The 15,561-nt window shown below is 42.0% G+C and overlaps 1 protein-coding gene across 2 annotated transcripts in view; it reads left to right on the top strand.

Annotated features, from left to right (window-relative positions):
* Nucleotides 1-15,561, top strand: part of CDHR1 (cadherin related family member 1) — a 55,505-nt gene that overhangs the window by 19,485 nt on the left and 20,459 nt on the right. Inside the window, exons 3-11 of one of the 2 annotated variants that reach the window (XM_059851232.1) lie at nt 5-150; nt 960-1,010; nt 1,838-1,927; nt 2,416-2,502; nt 4,212-4,328; nt 5,914-6,057; nt 8,374-8,452; nt 11,316-11,416; nt 13,165-13,368. In XM_059851232.1, coding sequence (XP_059707215.1) covers nt 5-150; nt 960-1,010; nt 1,838-1,927; nt 2,416-2,502; nt 4,212-4,328; nt 5,914-6,057; nt 8,374-8,452; nt 11,316-11,416; nt 13,165-13,368 — 1,019 coding nt within the window. Of the gene's footprint in view, nt 1-4; nt 151-959; nt 1,011-1,837; nt 1,928-2,292; nt 2,503-4,211; nt 4,329-5,913; nt 6,058-8,373; nt 8,453-11,315; nt 11,417-13,164; nt 13,369-15,561 lie in introns of both variants that reach the window. The other variant, XM_059851231.1, reaches the window with a different exon arrangement.

Below are 15,561 nucleotides of genomic sequence, written 5' to 3'. Positions count from 1 at the left end.
TCAGGTAGCCACGTGTACACTCTGAATGGAACTGACCCAGAAGGAGATCCTGTGACATATGGCCTGACCTATGAAGCTGGATCAAGGCGTTACTTTTCTGTTGACAAGAATCTTGGAAATGTTACTTTGATCGAGGAGCTTGACAGAGAGGTACAATCAAATGGCACCACTCCAGGTGTTTGTGGAATTTTTCAGTTTAATTTGATCTGAGGCTTTGAGGGACAAGGCCAGTTTATTAGCCCCTGAAGCATGTATGTTGCAATTCTAAGACATTATACTTCACCCATCATGATGCATTCCAGTTGACTTGTGCCACCAACATTGCTATCAAATTTTTCAGCAGCTGTCTGTCCAGCTTTTTTCAAAAGAGAAGTATATTCTTTATTTCTTATCTTCCCTGACCCACACCCCATCAAGAGCTTTGGGGCAGCTACTGTCATCAAATCCTCAGACAGAGGTCTCTCCTGTCATTAGGAAGAAGCATTGAGATTTGTATAAGCAGTGTTTCAGGACACTCCTCTAGTACATCATAGCCCTTTAGCCAAAGGTTAAAGATGCCTAAAGCCAGCCTTATTCTGGGAATAAGGCGTTGAACTCTTCATATCTCCTCACTGAGAAGCTTATGCAATATTTGGTAAGCACTTTAAAAATCTGTACGCTAATACAGAACAATTTTAACCAAAGTGCCATTTTAGGGAACATTTCTTGAGAAAGGTGACTGATTTTTATGAGCACTTTAGGAAGCAAGAGGGATTACCAGAGCAACCATCTCCTGACAGTAGCCACAGAAGGTTCAAGGAGCTGGAGTTTCCAAGGAATCTTCCTGGCCTGTGCTGGGATTGCTCTGTGATATTAGTTGTTACTTTCATCTGCCTACCTAGACAGGTTTAAATCTGCAGTCCCTTTTCCAATCAGGACAAACACCCTCTCTCTTACAAAAGAATTTTCTTTATTTACAGAGGGAAGATGAGATTGAAGTTATTGTCAGTATTTCAGATGGCCTGAGTACAGTAAGTATTTAATTATGATGTAGCTTGTCAAACTGTCTGTCCTCATAAACCTACTCCTATTAAATTACCTTAAAGGAACCATCTCATTTGATCAGAAAACATAATCTCATTAGAGCCTTACCTCCTGTTCCAAGAGCCACTGAACTCACAGTTACTCAAGTCTCATTTCATCTCCTTGCTCAGCTATTTGAGGATAATTACAATGAAGTGTGAGCTGAAATACTGACTTAGCAGCCTGCAGAATTACAGCAGCTTCCTATGAAATTTCACTGCCAGCACAGTCGGATTTGTGCCTAAGATCTGGAGGCTTTTTGGAGAAACGTGTGACATTATAGGAACTAGTGTTGGGTGCCCAAGAGCTGCCTGTCCCCACCCCCACAGTGTTTCTCTAGCATGATGTTAAGAAGATTTGCTTGGGCTAAGGTGGCGGGGGGTTTCTTGTCTGCTGCTAGATAAAGCTTTGTTCATGTCTAATCATTAAGGACTTATTTGAGGCACTGAGAATCCAGTCCTATTTCCACAGATTTTCTTGGCATTTTTAATTTATGAACTGATGCTGTCAGGGCCAGGATGGCAGTCTGCCAGTAGGAGGATGTGGGCTTCATCACTAGAGGTTCCACAAAAGCGGGACCCTCTTCTTATCTACAAGACTGGATGAATCTAGAGCTCTTCCTCATCTCAAAGAAATTAATTGAGATTATTACAAGAAATATTTGGGATGTTTGAGCCTCCTACAGGCACAACTGCCCTGGAAATCTCTGTAAAAAGGAAATAATGGGATTCATAAATAATGGGAGTCATAATATGCTGTTCATATTCTACTCCAGGTTTCTGAAAAAGTCAGGATCCTTGTAATGGATGCCAATGATGAGAGCCCAGAGTTCATCAACACACCTTACATAGTCCAAGTCCCAGAGGTTGGTGAAGTTCCTTTGCATGCTGGAAATATACTTCTCTAGGATGTAAACAGGGGCTAATATGTTTTCAGTAAAATAACAAGTTGTGCAGGACAGACTTGCATTGTTTTTGTTTAGGGTTTGGGTAGATATTTAATATTCACTGCAAACTTGGGGAGTAAGTCTGTAGGTACTTAAGGTGTGCTGTTTTTGGGGTAAGTTCCTAGATGTGAGTCAATGTGAGTTTTTAGAATTGAATACAGTGGGAATAGGATATACCCAGTCTTAGCTAAAATGTTCTGTTATTTTTATTTCACAAGATGTTTCTTCTTGTTTTCCAGTTTTAATCTCTTCCCTCTTTCCCTTCTGCTCTTTGGTTCCCTCAGTGCTTTTACATTCTTTCCACCATCACTCTCTTTTTCTGCCTCCCTGCATGTTCATTTTTCATTTCTTTTACCTCACCTGGTTTTCTGTTTCTGTGTGACTCTGCTAACTCTTTCTGGTCACAGAACACTCCCTCCAGCAGCAGCATCTTTAAGATTGAGGCAATAGACAAAGACACGGGTTCTGGAGGAAGCATCACCTACTTCTTGCAGGTAAAGTATTGTCAGTACCCTCACAACTCGTCTCTCATTTACTGAGATTTCAGAAAGCAGATTTTAAAAAGATTTTGGGGGTTGAATGCACTGCCAACGCCTATAGGACCAATTTTGTACCATGCACTAGAAAAGAAGCATTGGCAGAAGGGATGTTGTTTGATTGCAAGCAGCCAAGGGTGACCCAGCAGGCAGCAAGGGGAGTTGGAGTTGCCACTGACACTCCACTCCTGTGCTTGCCAGCAGGACCCCTCATGGCAGGGCTCTTACTGGCCCTTCTTTTGGAGTGACAGGGAGAGCAAGATTAGCTGGTAATCTTGTATGCTTATGGGATTTCTAAAGCATGAAATAGCTTTCTTAGGGAGCAAAACACACTGGAAACATAAATGTGCCCTTTAGTGTAGCAGGCTGGTGCATAATTGATACCTGGATCACAGTGTGAAATGAGAGGTACTAAATCTTCTCCCTGACAAAGCAGTGACTGCCTGAAACCACCCTTTCAGTTGTTGCTCACTGGTGAATAACTGAAAGGGCACCAGATTTAAAGCTAAACTTCTGTATTACAGATCTTCTGTATGCCACAAGGGCAATTTTTTGCATTACGTCCTTCAAATTCCCTCTTCCTACAGGCAGTTTCATCAGGTTCCCTGCAGTTCCCTTTATTCAAGAGGAAACATGAAAAAAAGCAAACAATAAACAAAGCAAATTTGTTGCAATATTTAATTTTGGATAAGAATATGAAGACAAGTTAGAAGATATTTACATAGCACTAAAGCTAATCCTGTTAAGAGCTTGGGCATACTGTGAAAGAACACCTTGAGTGCCTTGTTGAAATTTAGCTTTGATTTCACAAATTATGATCCATGTGTAGGATTCAATTTGGCACAGGGCTTTTTCCAGAGAGCTGATAGTCTATGGACCAAGAGGCAGGAATTTCAAAACTCTGTCTAGTTTGTAATATATTTGTGTGACAAAAAGGATAATAAATATGTGTATTTGTTGAAAAAATCTTGCCATGTCTTTGGGCACAGTCTCAGAATCCTCAAGCTGCACAGAGAAAAGCTCTCTGTAGGTATGATAAAGGCAGGTGGTGATGTCTGCTGAAATGGCCAAGATTATCTGACAGTGGCCATTGTGCCTGGATACAGGAACAGAGGTGTTTGCACAGATATCTCCAGTTCAGAAGAATGGAGGGAGGCATTTTTTATGCCTTTTTTAAAATCAGGTGTCCTTTAGATTTTGTTTGTACATCACAAAAATCACCAGACCACCACTGTGTTTGACAATAATCTATGCATGCAACCTTCCTGCTTTTTTTTGAAACCAGTAGAACTTCGAAACACTAAGGGGTAACACCATTTCTTTTTTTGTTCCTTTTCCCTTCATCTTTTTTTCTGTTAAGTCTCCCTATCTCTTTCCATGCAATTAACTGAGTTAACCAAAAATGTAAGTTTTCACAATTAAATACTAAAAGATTCTAAAAATCTACATTACAAGTAACTGTTTTATTCTGAATAATGAGAGACGTGTGGTTGGTTCATGAATTGTTCATAAACACAGAGGTGAAATTCATCAAATGCATTATTCACCCAAACCATATCATTATTCTAGTCTTCTCCCTTAGCAGGTGAAATAAAAGATGAATCCCTATGGCAAACCTATCTCCATATGTGTAATCTCTGGCTGTTTCTTCTTTTCTTTCCTTCTAGAACATCCATGCTAATAAGTTTACGATAGACCGTCACAGCGGCGTCCTGCGCATCAAACCAGGGGTCACCCTGGACTACGAGAAATCAAGAACACATTTTGTTGTGGTTGTAGCCAAGGTAAAAGGCTTTTATGTGAGACTAGAGGAGGTGGGGTGTTGTGTTTGAGTGGGACCAATTAGTTTGAATGCAAGTGCTGCTGAAACGTGGAGGCAGCAGAGTTACTCCTGCTGTAACATCTGGAGGTGTAGGGGGTAACGTGGAAAGATGAGGGAGGAAAGGTAGCAGGTGTCTGCTGCTGATCAACATCTGGAGGATTTGGGAGGGGGTTTCCCACATTTCCTTTATGTCCCCTGTGCCATGGGATTCACCTAGAAGTGAAAGGTTGGTGTATCCAGCCCTGGCTTCAAGAAGCATCAGCCTGTGAGCTCAGGGCTCCTAATGCTGCCCAGGGCACAGCCCTACCACCACAAGGACAGACCCCTGGCAGGCAGACGGGCCACAGCCACTACCCACAGTAAGACACAGGGCACAGCTAGACCCAGCACAGCACAAGTGATGGATTTCTTTTCTGGAAATATCTGTGAATGTTTCTTTTTTCACTTCCCGGCTGCCTTGTGGCAGGAGCTTATTTAAATCCTGCAAATATTGCTGTACATCCCTTTTTGCCACTGTCTTTCCCAGCAGTACTGTGCCTGTGACTGCACATGCCAACAGGCATTAAAAGTTTATAGATTCTGAAGTCTCTCACCATCCTGTGGGGACCTTTCACACAGACAGACTTACATGGGTGAAAAGAGGGCAATTTTGCTGTAATTTATGGGGACTTGGAGTTGCTCATATTTTTTTAAAAAAATGTATGGACATTTTAATGTATTTTTAGCCAAGGCTCATTTGAGGAGGAGTAAAAAAATTTGGCCTAAATTCTACCTTTGGGGCACTAAGGAAGAAAAAAAATCAGTGTGTCTTTTCAAAAAAAATTGGAATTTTTAGAATTGGTACTGCAGACATGTTGAACAATTCACACTCTTACACACCAGCATGACTACTGACCTACAGTTGGTGCTCTGAGACTGAGGGTGTTAAAAGCTTCTGAAATAGCAAGTTGTCTTTCTAATTGGCTCTGCTGTATCAGTGGTGCAGAGCTGGTTGTACCAAGTCCCCAGAGACTGCTTACACAGTGTAGCTGTCTCGCAGGTTTTGGCTGCACAGCTCCTCTGTGCTTGCACTTTATCACATTGGAGTTCCTAGGAGACTTTGAGCATGTACACTGTTTATTTCCCTCCAGAGATGCACTACCTTGCTACTGTGCACTGTCTTGTGTTCATGACAAGACTATATGAGGGATGAAAAGTTGTAGACCTTGGTCACTAACTTTTGCATCAGTTTCTAGCATTCTTTTTTCCTGAAAAAGCCCTTGAATTTCCTGTCCCTTTTCTAGAGACCATTTATGACTGTCTTGGCTCAATCCCTTTTAATATAAAAAATTACTCATGAGGCACTGCAAGCTGTCTTCCTAATCAGAGGGAGAGCAGGACAAATGGAAAAGAGAAGGGAATAGGGCAGCACAGATTAAATCTATATGTTCAGAGAGGGAAAGGATTCCTGGAACTTTGCTTCTGAAGGCTCATGAGGTCCATGCAATGCCTCAGCTGATTTGCAGGCATGCTTCAGCAGAGGCATCTGACAATGACTTCTTTTCTAGGATGGTGGTGGGAAGCTCAGGGGAGACAACAAAGTCTTCTCAGCCACAACAACAGTTACTATCAATGTGGAGGATGTTCAGGACACCCCTCCTATGTTCATCGGGACTCCCTACTATGGATATGTCTATGAGGACACAGTCGCAGTAAGTTCTGGTTTCATACATGGGAGAACAAGTACAGCCTTTCCCATCTTGCTCAAAATGGCCCTAAGGTTTCTGGCATAGGCTTTACTGGAAATGGGACCTAAACTCTGATTTGACTCCTAGGTGAACTCAGCTGACCAAATCTCACACTTACTCTTCCTTATGTCTACTGCCAATTTGCCATGCAAAGCTTCCTGGTTTTTTCATTGAAGTCAAAAAAGATTCTGCCCATTTACATTGGTCTAAACCCAGACTGTGACTAATAGCTCTTGTGTAGCTCAGACCTCCAGAGGCACTTGGCTGAAGGCTTAAGCAGGCTGCCAGTCACCTCACCTGAACACATCATGCTTAAAAGCTTTTGTGTGTCTGTTTGCTCTGTGGTCCCACAGTGCTTTCATTTTCTCACTCAGATCAGTCTGCTACCAACAGCTGGTTGTACAAGGTGCAGACAGAATTAATGCCCAAATACTCCAGACTCTCTGTGTTGTCCCATGGGCATCCCCTGGGGATAAGCAACCTTGACATCCCCAAAATGTAGGATGCTTTCTACAGTGATGGCTGGTTAGGCAGGATGGGCCAAAAAAGCCTCCTAGGTCTAAACTTAACCAGATTATCAGTCAAGCAGGGACATAATTAGGAGAACCAGTCATTTTCAGCCACATATTCTTGAAGCTGCAAACTAATGAATTTTCTCTATATCTTAGTAGTGACATGATTATGTATGGATCAGCTTTCACCCTGATCCATAAGATTTAATTAAAATTTTCTTCATATATAGGGCAAGAAATGGTATCTACCCATGAAATTATCCAGCATTAGGCTATTGATCACTTTAGCAGTGTGATTGCACTGTGTTCATTTGACCTTCCCTTGAGCTGCAGGAAAGATTGTGTCTTACCTTTCTGTCCAGAAATGTGCACTGCAGCCCGTGCATGACTATATACTGCAGTTCACTGCAGAGGCTGTTACATTTCAGCAGGGCAGAGAAGTGATGCTCATGTACTTTGCAGGTGTTTAAAATGAATGATATTATGTATATTGATTTATTCTGCATGGTTACATATAGATCTTGAAATAACTATCAGGTGCACACAGGAGTTAGTGTTTACTATGGAAATGAGAATCAATAAATGTTAATTACATCCAGCTTGAGCTCATAACTTACCATTATGATATAATGATGGAAGCACGAATCAGTTCTTCCCTGTGTGGGCTTTGCCATTAGAACGAGCTCCACAGAGAAAGAGGCAATAGCTGATTTTAGTGGTGTTTGTACATTTGGTGTTAATTTTGTAAACTTGCTTCGTTTCTCCTTGGTGGAGTTGTCAGGATTTACAAGTACTCTGTCACCCTCAAAGGGACTGCACTGCATTTTGCCCAGTAGGCAGATTTTATTGCTGCTTCCAGCATAAACGATAATAAACACAGTTCTGTATTTCCAGTTGCTTTAACAGAGCCTTGCTCTTGTTTGAAAAATTCACTCAAGGGTTGTCATGAAAATGTTCCTTGTTGCCATTTGTGATTCACTGACAGTTACTTCAATGTTCTCCGGTTCTGCAGCCTCAAACAGTAGACCTTTAGTTCAGAGGCCCGAATTGTACAGCTCATTGCCACTTGGGTGAGCATTTTAATGTGACACTCATCATCCCTCTGAGCTGATAGGAGCAGTCACATGAGCAAATGGTCCTCAGTACACAAATTCCATACGTATGGCCCACGGCCACGTTACTTGTGCAGAAAGACAGACAGTGAAGGTTTAAGGGCAGTTAAATCGCCATCATTTTCATCACAATTTTATGCCCTAGATGTTCTGTGGGCCAAGTTGCTCTGTGATCTCTGTTTGCTTCTACTGCCTGTCTGAACTTAATTAGGAAGGACCAAAGTGACCCAATGACTTCTTGGCAGCTGCCTCTGTGTCTCAGCACACTGTGTGGCCGTGGGACACAGAAGCCTACACAGAAGCAGCCAGAGGGAATCTTGGTAGTGCCTCAAACTAAACTTTGGTTTTCAGATTGGCTGCTCCAAATCCTCTCTCCACATCTGTGGCTCCAGGCAGGTGTCCTTGGTCACAGCTTCCAACCATTCCTGTGACCAGACAGCCCCCAGGGCTGAGGCACCCATGGCCATGCAGGGTCTGCAGCCATTTCACACCCAGAGCAGTGGGCACTGGCCCTTTTTGTGCTCCCAGTATGGCACAAGTGCCCACTCTGCCCTCAGCACTTCACTGCAGAAAAAGAGTTCAGTTTATTAATGTGCAGTTGCAATTTCACTGCTCTGATCTCGGCACACAGACTGTGATTTCTCATTTCTCCCCAGGGCTCTGAGGTCCTTACTGTTGTTGCTCTTGATGGAGACAGAGGAAAGCCTAACAGTATTCATTACTGCATCGTGAATGGTGAGTAGGCGTGTCTTAGATGAAATTTGAAGGGTACTCAAAACTCCATCTGGCATTAAATTAGAACAGAATATGCTAGAGTTTAATAAACCTGAGACAAAATCTCAGGAAATAATGTTAGGTACCTCAGAGAACTTCAGCACCCTGTCTAGCAGAGAATAGCCAAGATTCAATTCAGTGAGTTTTAGCATCTTCTTCACAGAACTATGTTTGGAGCTGTTAATGTTGCTGATTTGTTAGGCATCAGTAGCTTGTCACTTCAGAAAGTGTGAAGGGAGATGCATTCACTCTTCTGAGCATCTCTATCACTTAATCTGGGAGGTGAGAGAATTCATTGGGAGACCCAGACATGGCATTTGGAGGGATATTTTTATTAATACAGTGATGAAAGTGGCTAAACAGTTAAACCTCTAATTTCTTGGAAGAAATTATATTTACCAGTGAAGAGACCTTGGTTTTACACTGAAGTGGAAGAAAACAGATGTTATCTGAAGATTAATGCTTTCCATGAGCTATTCTGAGAGTGTCTGTCACACATCTTTTAATAGCATGAATGTGAAACTTAGTGGAATTGGTGATTCATTAAGTGGTGAAGGCAACAGCTTAGAGCAACTAAACTCCAGGCTCCAACTTTGGGGATTTTGAGTTTTATACACTCTCCCTTCCAAAACAAGGCTGCTGTAGCAACTGGGCACCTCAACTCACAGGTGTGAAAGATCCCAAAACTTCCTAAGAGAAATCTGAGGTGTAGTTGAAGAGCTATGGAGTAAGTGCTTCATTGTGTTAAGTGATCTAAGCTGCCAGAACAGAGAGATACAGCTGAGTTTTTGTGTTGGTATTGAGAGTTTTTGTGTTTTGTGTTGGGAGAGACCCATGCTGAGGTTCCTTCTTAATGTGAGGAAATAAACAGGTAAAAGAAAGGTAGAAACATCGAGGAAAGGAGAGTCGCAGAAGACAATGGATAGAAAATGAGAAAAGGTAAAAAGAAAGGTGCAAAATGAGGAGCAAGAACAAGTAAGTGGGATGAAAATATGCTAAACAAGGGAGAAATTAAATAAGGAGAACAAGTGAAGGCAGAAGCAGGGAAAATGTCAAAGGGAAGTAAGATTAATGAGAAAAGATACTGGATTGCCAAAGAAAGTAGACAAGGACCAAAAGGGTTCTCTGGGATAAAAATAAACGGTAAGTGTTTAGGAAAGAGTGGGAAAGGAAGATGGAAGGGGATAACAGATAAGCAGAACAAAATAATGGAGAGCAAACTATTTTCATGCCCATTAACAAAGGGCTTTTTTTTTTTGTGAAATGGAAAAGAGGGGAAGGGAATATGTTTTTAGTGCATAGAAAGTTGAAAAACAGAGAACAGAAGATTGCAACAGGTTTCTACTCCTGCACCTCAGATGCTGGCATTATTTTTGACGAGCCATTATTCCAATAACTGCAGGCTGGGATGTTAAAGGATAAGAAAACACTAAGAGCAAACAGGAAGTTGTTTGCTCTTAAAAAGCCTGTCTAATCCCAGAAGTGTGGAATAATGACAGGAAATGCTCCAATCTTCTAAATATCTGGAGGAACACACATACCTGTACTGCAGGTTACCAGTTTCCCTGGGATAACTAGACAATAACATAAAGTATGGTGGTTTGAAACCACTATTGACTTAAGCTTCTTCTCAATCAGAATGTTTTTTGCAGGCCAATGTATCTTAATAATTGGGTATTGTGAGTCAATATCTGTTCAATGTTGTGTCTCGAGTGCTGTAATGAAGTTGCAGTTATTGTAGGTACTAGCAGAAGAGGATACTATCAGATGGTTTAAAAATCAGCATTTGAAATGAGTTTGAGGAAAAGAAAAATGACTGGGCTTTGGGGTCATCATCCTTTATTTCTGAAGGCTTGATCTCCTACATTTAAAGGGATTTCCTCTCTTTTCCTTTCAATGGTAGGCTGCCACAAAGCACAGGATGTGGCCAATACTGTACATGAGGCAGCATCAGGGCTGCCCTTCCTGGGCACCGGCCTGCCCTTGGCTGTGATGTGAGATGGTTCCTGACATCCTGGTGAGACACTGCTGCCCCTCTGCAAGCTGGCTTTTGCTTCAGCACAAATACAGAAATCTCAATTAACTGCTGCCTGGAGCTGCTATCTACTCTCTCCAGACCAATGGAACTTGTGTAGCAGTAGCAAAGTCAGCCTGCAGCCCTGTCCTGCCTCTGTCAGACTCTGCCTCAGTTCAGAAACCTTGGGGTTTACCCCAGATACTCCAAAAACCCCTTTTTGCTCAGGGTAGCCTTGCAACAGGCTGAAAGCGTTTTTTTGACAACTCAGTGTTTAAGACCAGAAGACACTACTCCAGAGATGCTGTCTGAGGGAAGTGACTGTTTTTCTTTTTGGCAGATTGTCAGACTTCTCACCTTAGCTGATATTAGTGAGAGAAATATTCTTCTTTCTCAGAGACTTAATTAAGCATTTGCTAATTACAATGACAAATGTCTATTTTTGTCTAAACCAGCATATAAAGAAGGCAGCATAATAAAAACTAATACCAAATTTGCATGTCTGGATGCTGAGGTTTGAGGGGAGCCCAAGCAGGATGAGAAGAGGAAAATGCTGACAGTTGCCCATAAGGGAAGGACTCCACTGAGCTGTTCCTAGGAGAGGAAGCCCTTTTACGCCCTCATCTGTGTTTTCATCTCAGACCAGTGATAGAAATGCTTCATTTTTGAAGATTGGCTTCAGATCTACTGATATATATGGTTACACATATGGACAAAGATGTGCTTACTGAAGTGTATAGTTGATTTGCCCATGCTTGTTCAAAGAAAGAAAGTGTGGCATGTAACCAGAGCATCTTGGTTTCATTGCAGGAAGTGAAGGTTCATTTGAGATCAGCAACACAACTGGAGCCATTTCTGTGATAAAAAGCCCAAATCAGCTCAAGAAAGAAGTGTATGAACTAAAAGTTAAGGTAGGTACTGTGGCCACTTTTAGACTATTGGTCTAAAATGCCATGAGTAGGCATGATTGTCCAAAATTGTTCAATTTATAGCTAACTTTAACTGTTTCAGAAATTACCTACCATATTTGAGCAGAGTGCCAGATAGTATAAAGCAGCACTAATTGCTGATGTTATGATATTATTGTTGAGATATTTAGTATCTCAAATTATTTATTTCAAATGAAATCATCTTGTCCTAATTTCATCTCTGAGGCTAGAGAATCAATGTCCTTTACAGTCCATAGATACCTGTTCTCTGTGTTACCAGATTTTATTGCTAAACTGGGAATTAATGTCTTGAAACTTCCATGTTATGAGATAGGTAACAGTCAAATCTATGATTAGTAATAGGAGAGGGCCAGATCATGCAGTGCTATGTCAGCATCCACTCCTGAGGCACTCTTCAGCCACACACAAATACATGCTCACACCTTGATGAGCTAACACCTCGATGAGCCACTACTCATATGACAGGCTGTGTTATTTTAAGCAGTTTCTAAAGAAAAACTGTTTAAAAATGCAGAATTAAATTGTGAAGACTGTATCAGTTTTCTCCAGCACATTGGAACTGCACATTATTGTTGTGATATGGACAATACTGGCTTAAAGGCATCTTTGAGGAATTGCACCCTGCCAGAACCAGTGTGTAGCACCCCCAAAGGCACTTGCTTGCTCCTGGGCTCAAGCAGGGCAGGTACAGCTAACAGCTGCCTGGGAGAACACAGAGTTCTCATGGGCTCAGTTAAACTCAGGCACCATTTCTTCCTCTCTCAGCTCTGCTTCACTGCATTCTGCTACCATTCCCCAGATGCAGAATGGGTTAAAGCCTTCCAAGCTTTTCTGATCTCCTAATTATGTGTGTGGTGACCCAGAGCTCATGCAGGCTGCAAAAGCTTCTAGAGGAACCAAAAGGGTGGTTTATTACCCAGCATATACAGTGACAGGCTCCTCAGTTGCCAGACTAGTGTCTTTGGAGAAAGTGCCTTTGGTCTTGAGCCCTTTGAGCAAAAAGGCATGTTAGATATAGCTGTTGGGCCAAAAATACCAGCCAGTTTCTGTCCTGGCAGAAGAAATGTCTTAGGTTAAATTCAATGAATGTTGCAGTGGTTGAAACCCAGACAGATTTGATCTTATGGTTCAGAAAAATACCCAGGTTTGCTTGTCTGCCTAAATTATATCCACCTTAAATTAAGCTCATCTAAACACCACAGCAGAATTTTGAATTGGAGACTGAATCTCAACAAAAAAAAAAAAAAAAAAAATGCACTTTTTCAAATTTTTACCTAAATGCCACAAGTACAGTTTTTTCTCACAGTATTAAAGGCTGAAGTCCTTGCAGCAATGAGACAATGAACTGTCTGTGGTACCACAGCAAATTTAAACATTGTCTTCCTTTTCTATTCTAGCAACACTTAAGGCAAGCAATTACCTTGCCTTTATTGGATTGCTTTTAGAGAACTGTTTTCACCCAGAGTGAGCTACTAAGATGACAAAATTAGAGGAAGAATCAACTGGGGCTCTACTGGGACTGGTTTATTACCATAATCTTCTAATCATCATAAACTTCAGTGTGAAATGGACTGAGGTTTAGAGAAATAAAAGTCTATGAATCTTCCTACAAGTTAGAGTGCTTTGTACCTGTGGAATAATACCTGAACATGAATCTGAAGAAGGAGAAAACTGTTTCATCATTCTTTTCTTCCTCTTGCCTGCTGCAGGCATCAGAAGTCAGTCAAGAAGGAGACATCTCTGAGCACACATTTGCCATGGTGACCATACGGGTGGTGGACCTCAACAACCATCCACCAACATTCTATGGAGAAAATGGTCCCCAGAACAGGTTTGAGCTGACCATGTATGAGCATCCCCCAGAGGGTGAAATCTTACGGGGATTGAAGATTACAGTCAATGATTCAGATCAGGTAAATGGAAATTTTCAGTTTTCCTGTCCTATTTTCCTAAAGACTAGAAAGAGCTCTCGGATGGAGAAATGTCATTTTAGAAACTCAGCTGTTTCACCTGCATTTCCTAAAAGCCTAGGACAGACAAAGTAGTGGTAGGTAGTAGTGGTAACACAGAGAGACTGGACCCAGGAGTTCAGTTAGTCTGTCATATACTGTTATGCCAATGGGCAGGGTGGTCCTAAGCCTGCAGTGCAGGTCTTGTGGCAACAGAAGTTGAAGATTCCTCATGAACTTCCCTAACTGCTGGTTGTGTTCATAGTTGCCAGTGTATTGTCTGAGAACATACTCCCTTTGAAGATTTTCTTGGAGGTTCCAAGCCCTTTAGTAACTTCAGGTGCAATTACTGTCTGTATCTTCTTCTGGCCCTTATGTTACAGTCAAGGTCTGAAGTGCATGCTTTGATTAATCATTCCCACTGGAATGATATTTTTAGGTAGTCTTAAAAATTATGCCTGAGCCAAACTCTTACCAGATCAAGGAAAAGGAAAGAAGATTCCATCCATCTCAGCCTGCTGTCTAACTGACCTGGGATACCTCTAGGTACTATGGCAGTGGTTGCTATAGGGACCCCTAAGCTAAATACTGTATGAATGGCATCCATCTGAGTTAGCCTCAGGTTAGGTAGTGACAAGAAGAAAGCTTAATGCATCTGACAATTGTATTACTATTGGAAAGAACTCTCTTCTGTAACTGTGCTCAGTATTGTGCTGGTTTGATGGTATTGTACTTTATCAAACCCACTGGCTTCTTCCCCCTCCCTCCCGCTGCTCTGCAGCGAGCAGATAAATGACTGCTTTCAAAGCAGCTCTATGTCTCTTCTGCTATTGTCATGGGGGATGGTGCTGCAGAAGGGGAGAAACAAAACCCATCTCTTCTCTTTAGAGACAAAATATATATCTAGGCTGACAAAATATTCAGGCTGCAAGTTAGGCTACAAAATAAGCAGAAAACACTGATAAATACACTGTATAGATTTCTCAAGAAGCTTCCTCATACAGTGTAAGGCATCACTCTGGTGGGGGATGGGTTGCTTTTCTTCTAAGGCAGAGAATGGAATGTTTTCCCTTCCATCCAAGATGATTCTGTAGAGAAGAAAATTAAATATGTGTCTGTCTCTGTTACAGCTGCTAGAGACTGTTTTGGGGGAGTGGATGATACAAGTGAGGAGGAGGAAGCTGTGGATAAGGTCTGGTTTAGGCTTATAGATTGATGGAAGTGCCATGCTTACTTGCAAGAAAATTATACAGAAATTTCTCTCCCAGACCTTTTCAGAGTGGCTTAGGACTCAGTGCTGCTGTTCCCTCAGTTATTCCTTCCCATTCCAGTTCCATGGCTGGCTGCTTGATGACATGCAGCAGCATGGCTGGCTCTGAGCAGATCGGGGTTCCGTGGGCATCAGTGGCAGAAATCACTCAGCTGTTGGAGGGAGGCAGTTCTCTCCCTGTCCCATGCCACCCTTCTAGTCATATACAGTCCCATGTGCCACACCATTTGTATGACTTTGTCTGACTTTGTATTGTCAGACTGTCCACTCATCCTATCAGCACTATTTTCCATAGCCCAGCAGCTCTGGCTTTGTGTGTTTGGCTTTACCACCCAGCAAAAGAGAGCCCATTATCACCTTTGTAGTTGGGGAGTGGGTTTGTGTGACCAAACAACACAGACCACTGAGTTTGGATCCAAAATCATTCTGTTTCCTTTAAGGCACTACTGCTGAATACTTTTTCTCTTGACATGAGCTAGGGCTGCTCAAGAACTGCTCATAACAAGCTCTCCAGGGATACAGCTGAAAGTAAAGTTGTCCTGTTTGAAAGTAATTATTAGAAATTCATCATCTCAAGATTCATGCTACAGGCAGAGCATGGCACCAGGCAGGCAGTGAATGTGGCTGTTTGTCACAGTGTAAACATGACACTGAGAAATTGGTGAACCCAGAGAGTTTGGTGAGGTAGGCTCAGCTCATTTTCACATCTTCCCTGTAAGACAGAAATATGAGGACCCCCCTTTCATCTTTTCTCTTACATGCTCCAGTTTGGTTTAAAAGAATTAGCCTGGCCAGCTGGCTCTGGTTCACTCTTCCCAACTTGCATACAAGTGATGACAACCTTTTAGATATTGCTGCTTCCCATGTTCTCTCTGGCTAGAAGGTTT

This window comes from Haemorhous mexicanus, chromosome 7 (assembly GCF_027477595.1).
Source record: "Haemorhous mexicanus isolate bHaeMex1 chromosome 7, bHaeMex1.pri, whole genome shotgun sequence".
NCBI lineage: Eukaryota > Metazoa > Chordata > Aves > Passeriformes > Fringillidae > Haemorhous > Haemorhous mexicanus.
The sequence above is the reverse complement of the archived record's forward strand: the minus strand, read 5'-3'. Positions and strand labels throughout refer to the sequence as shown.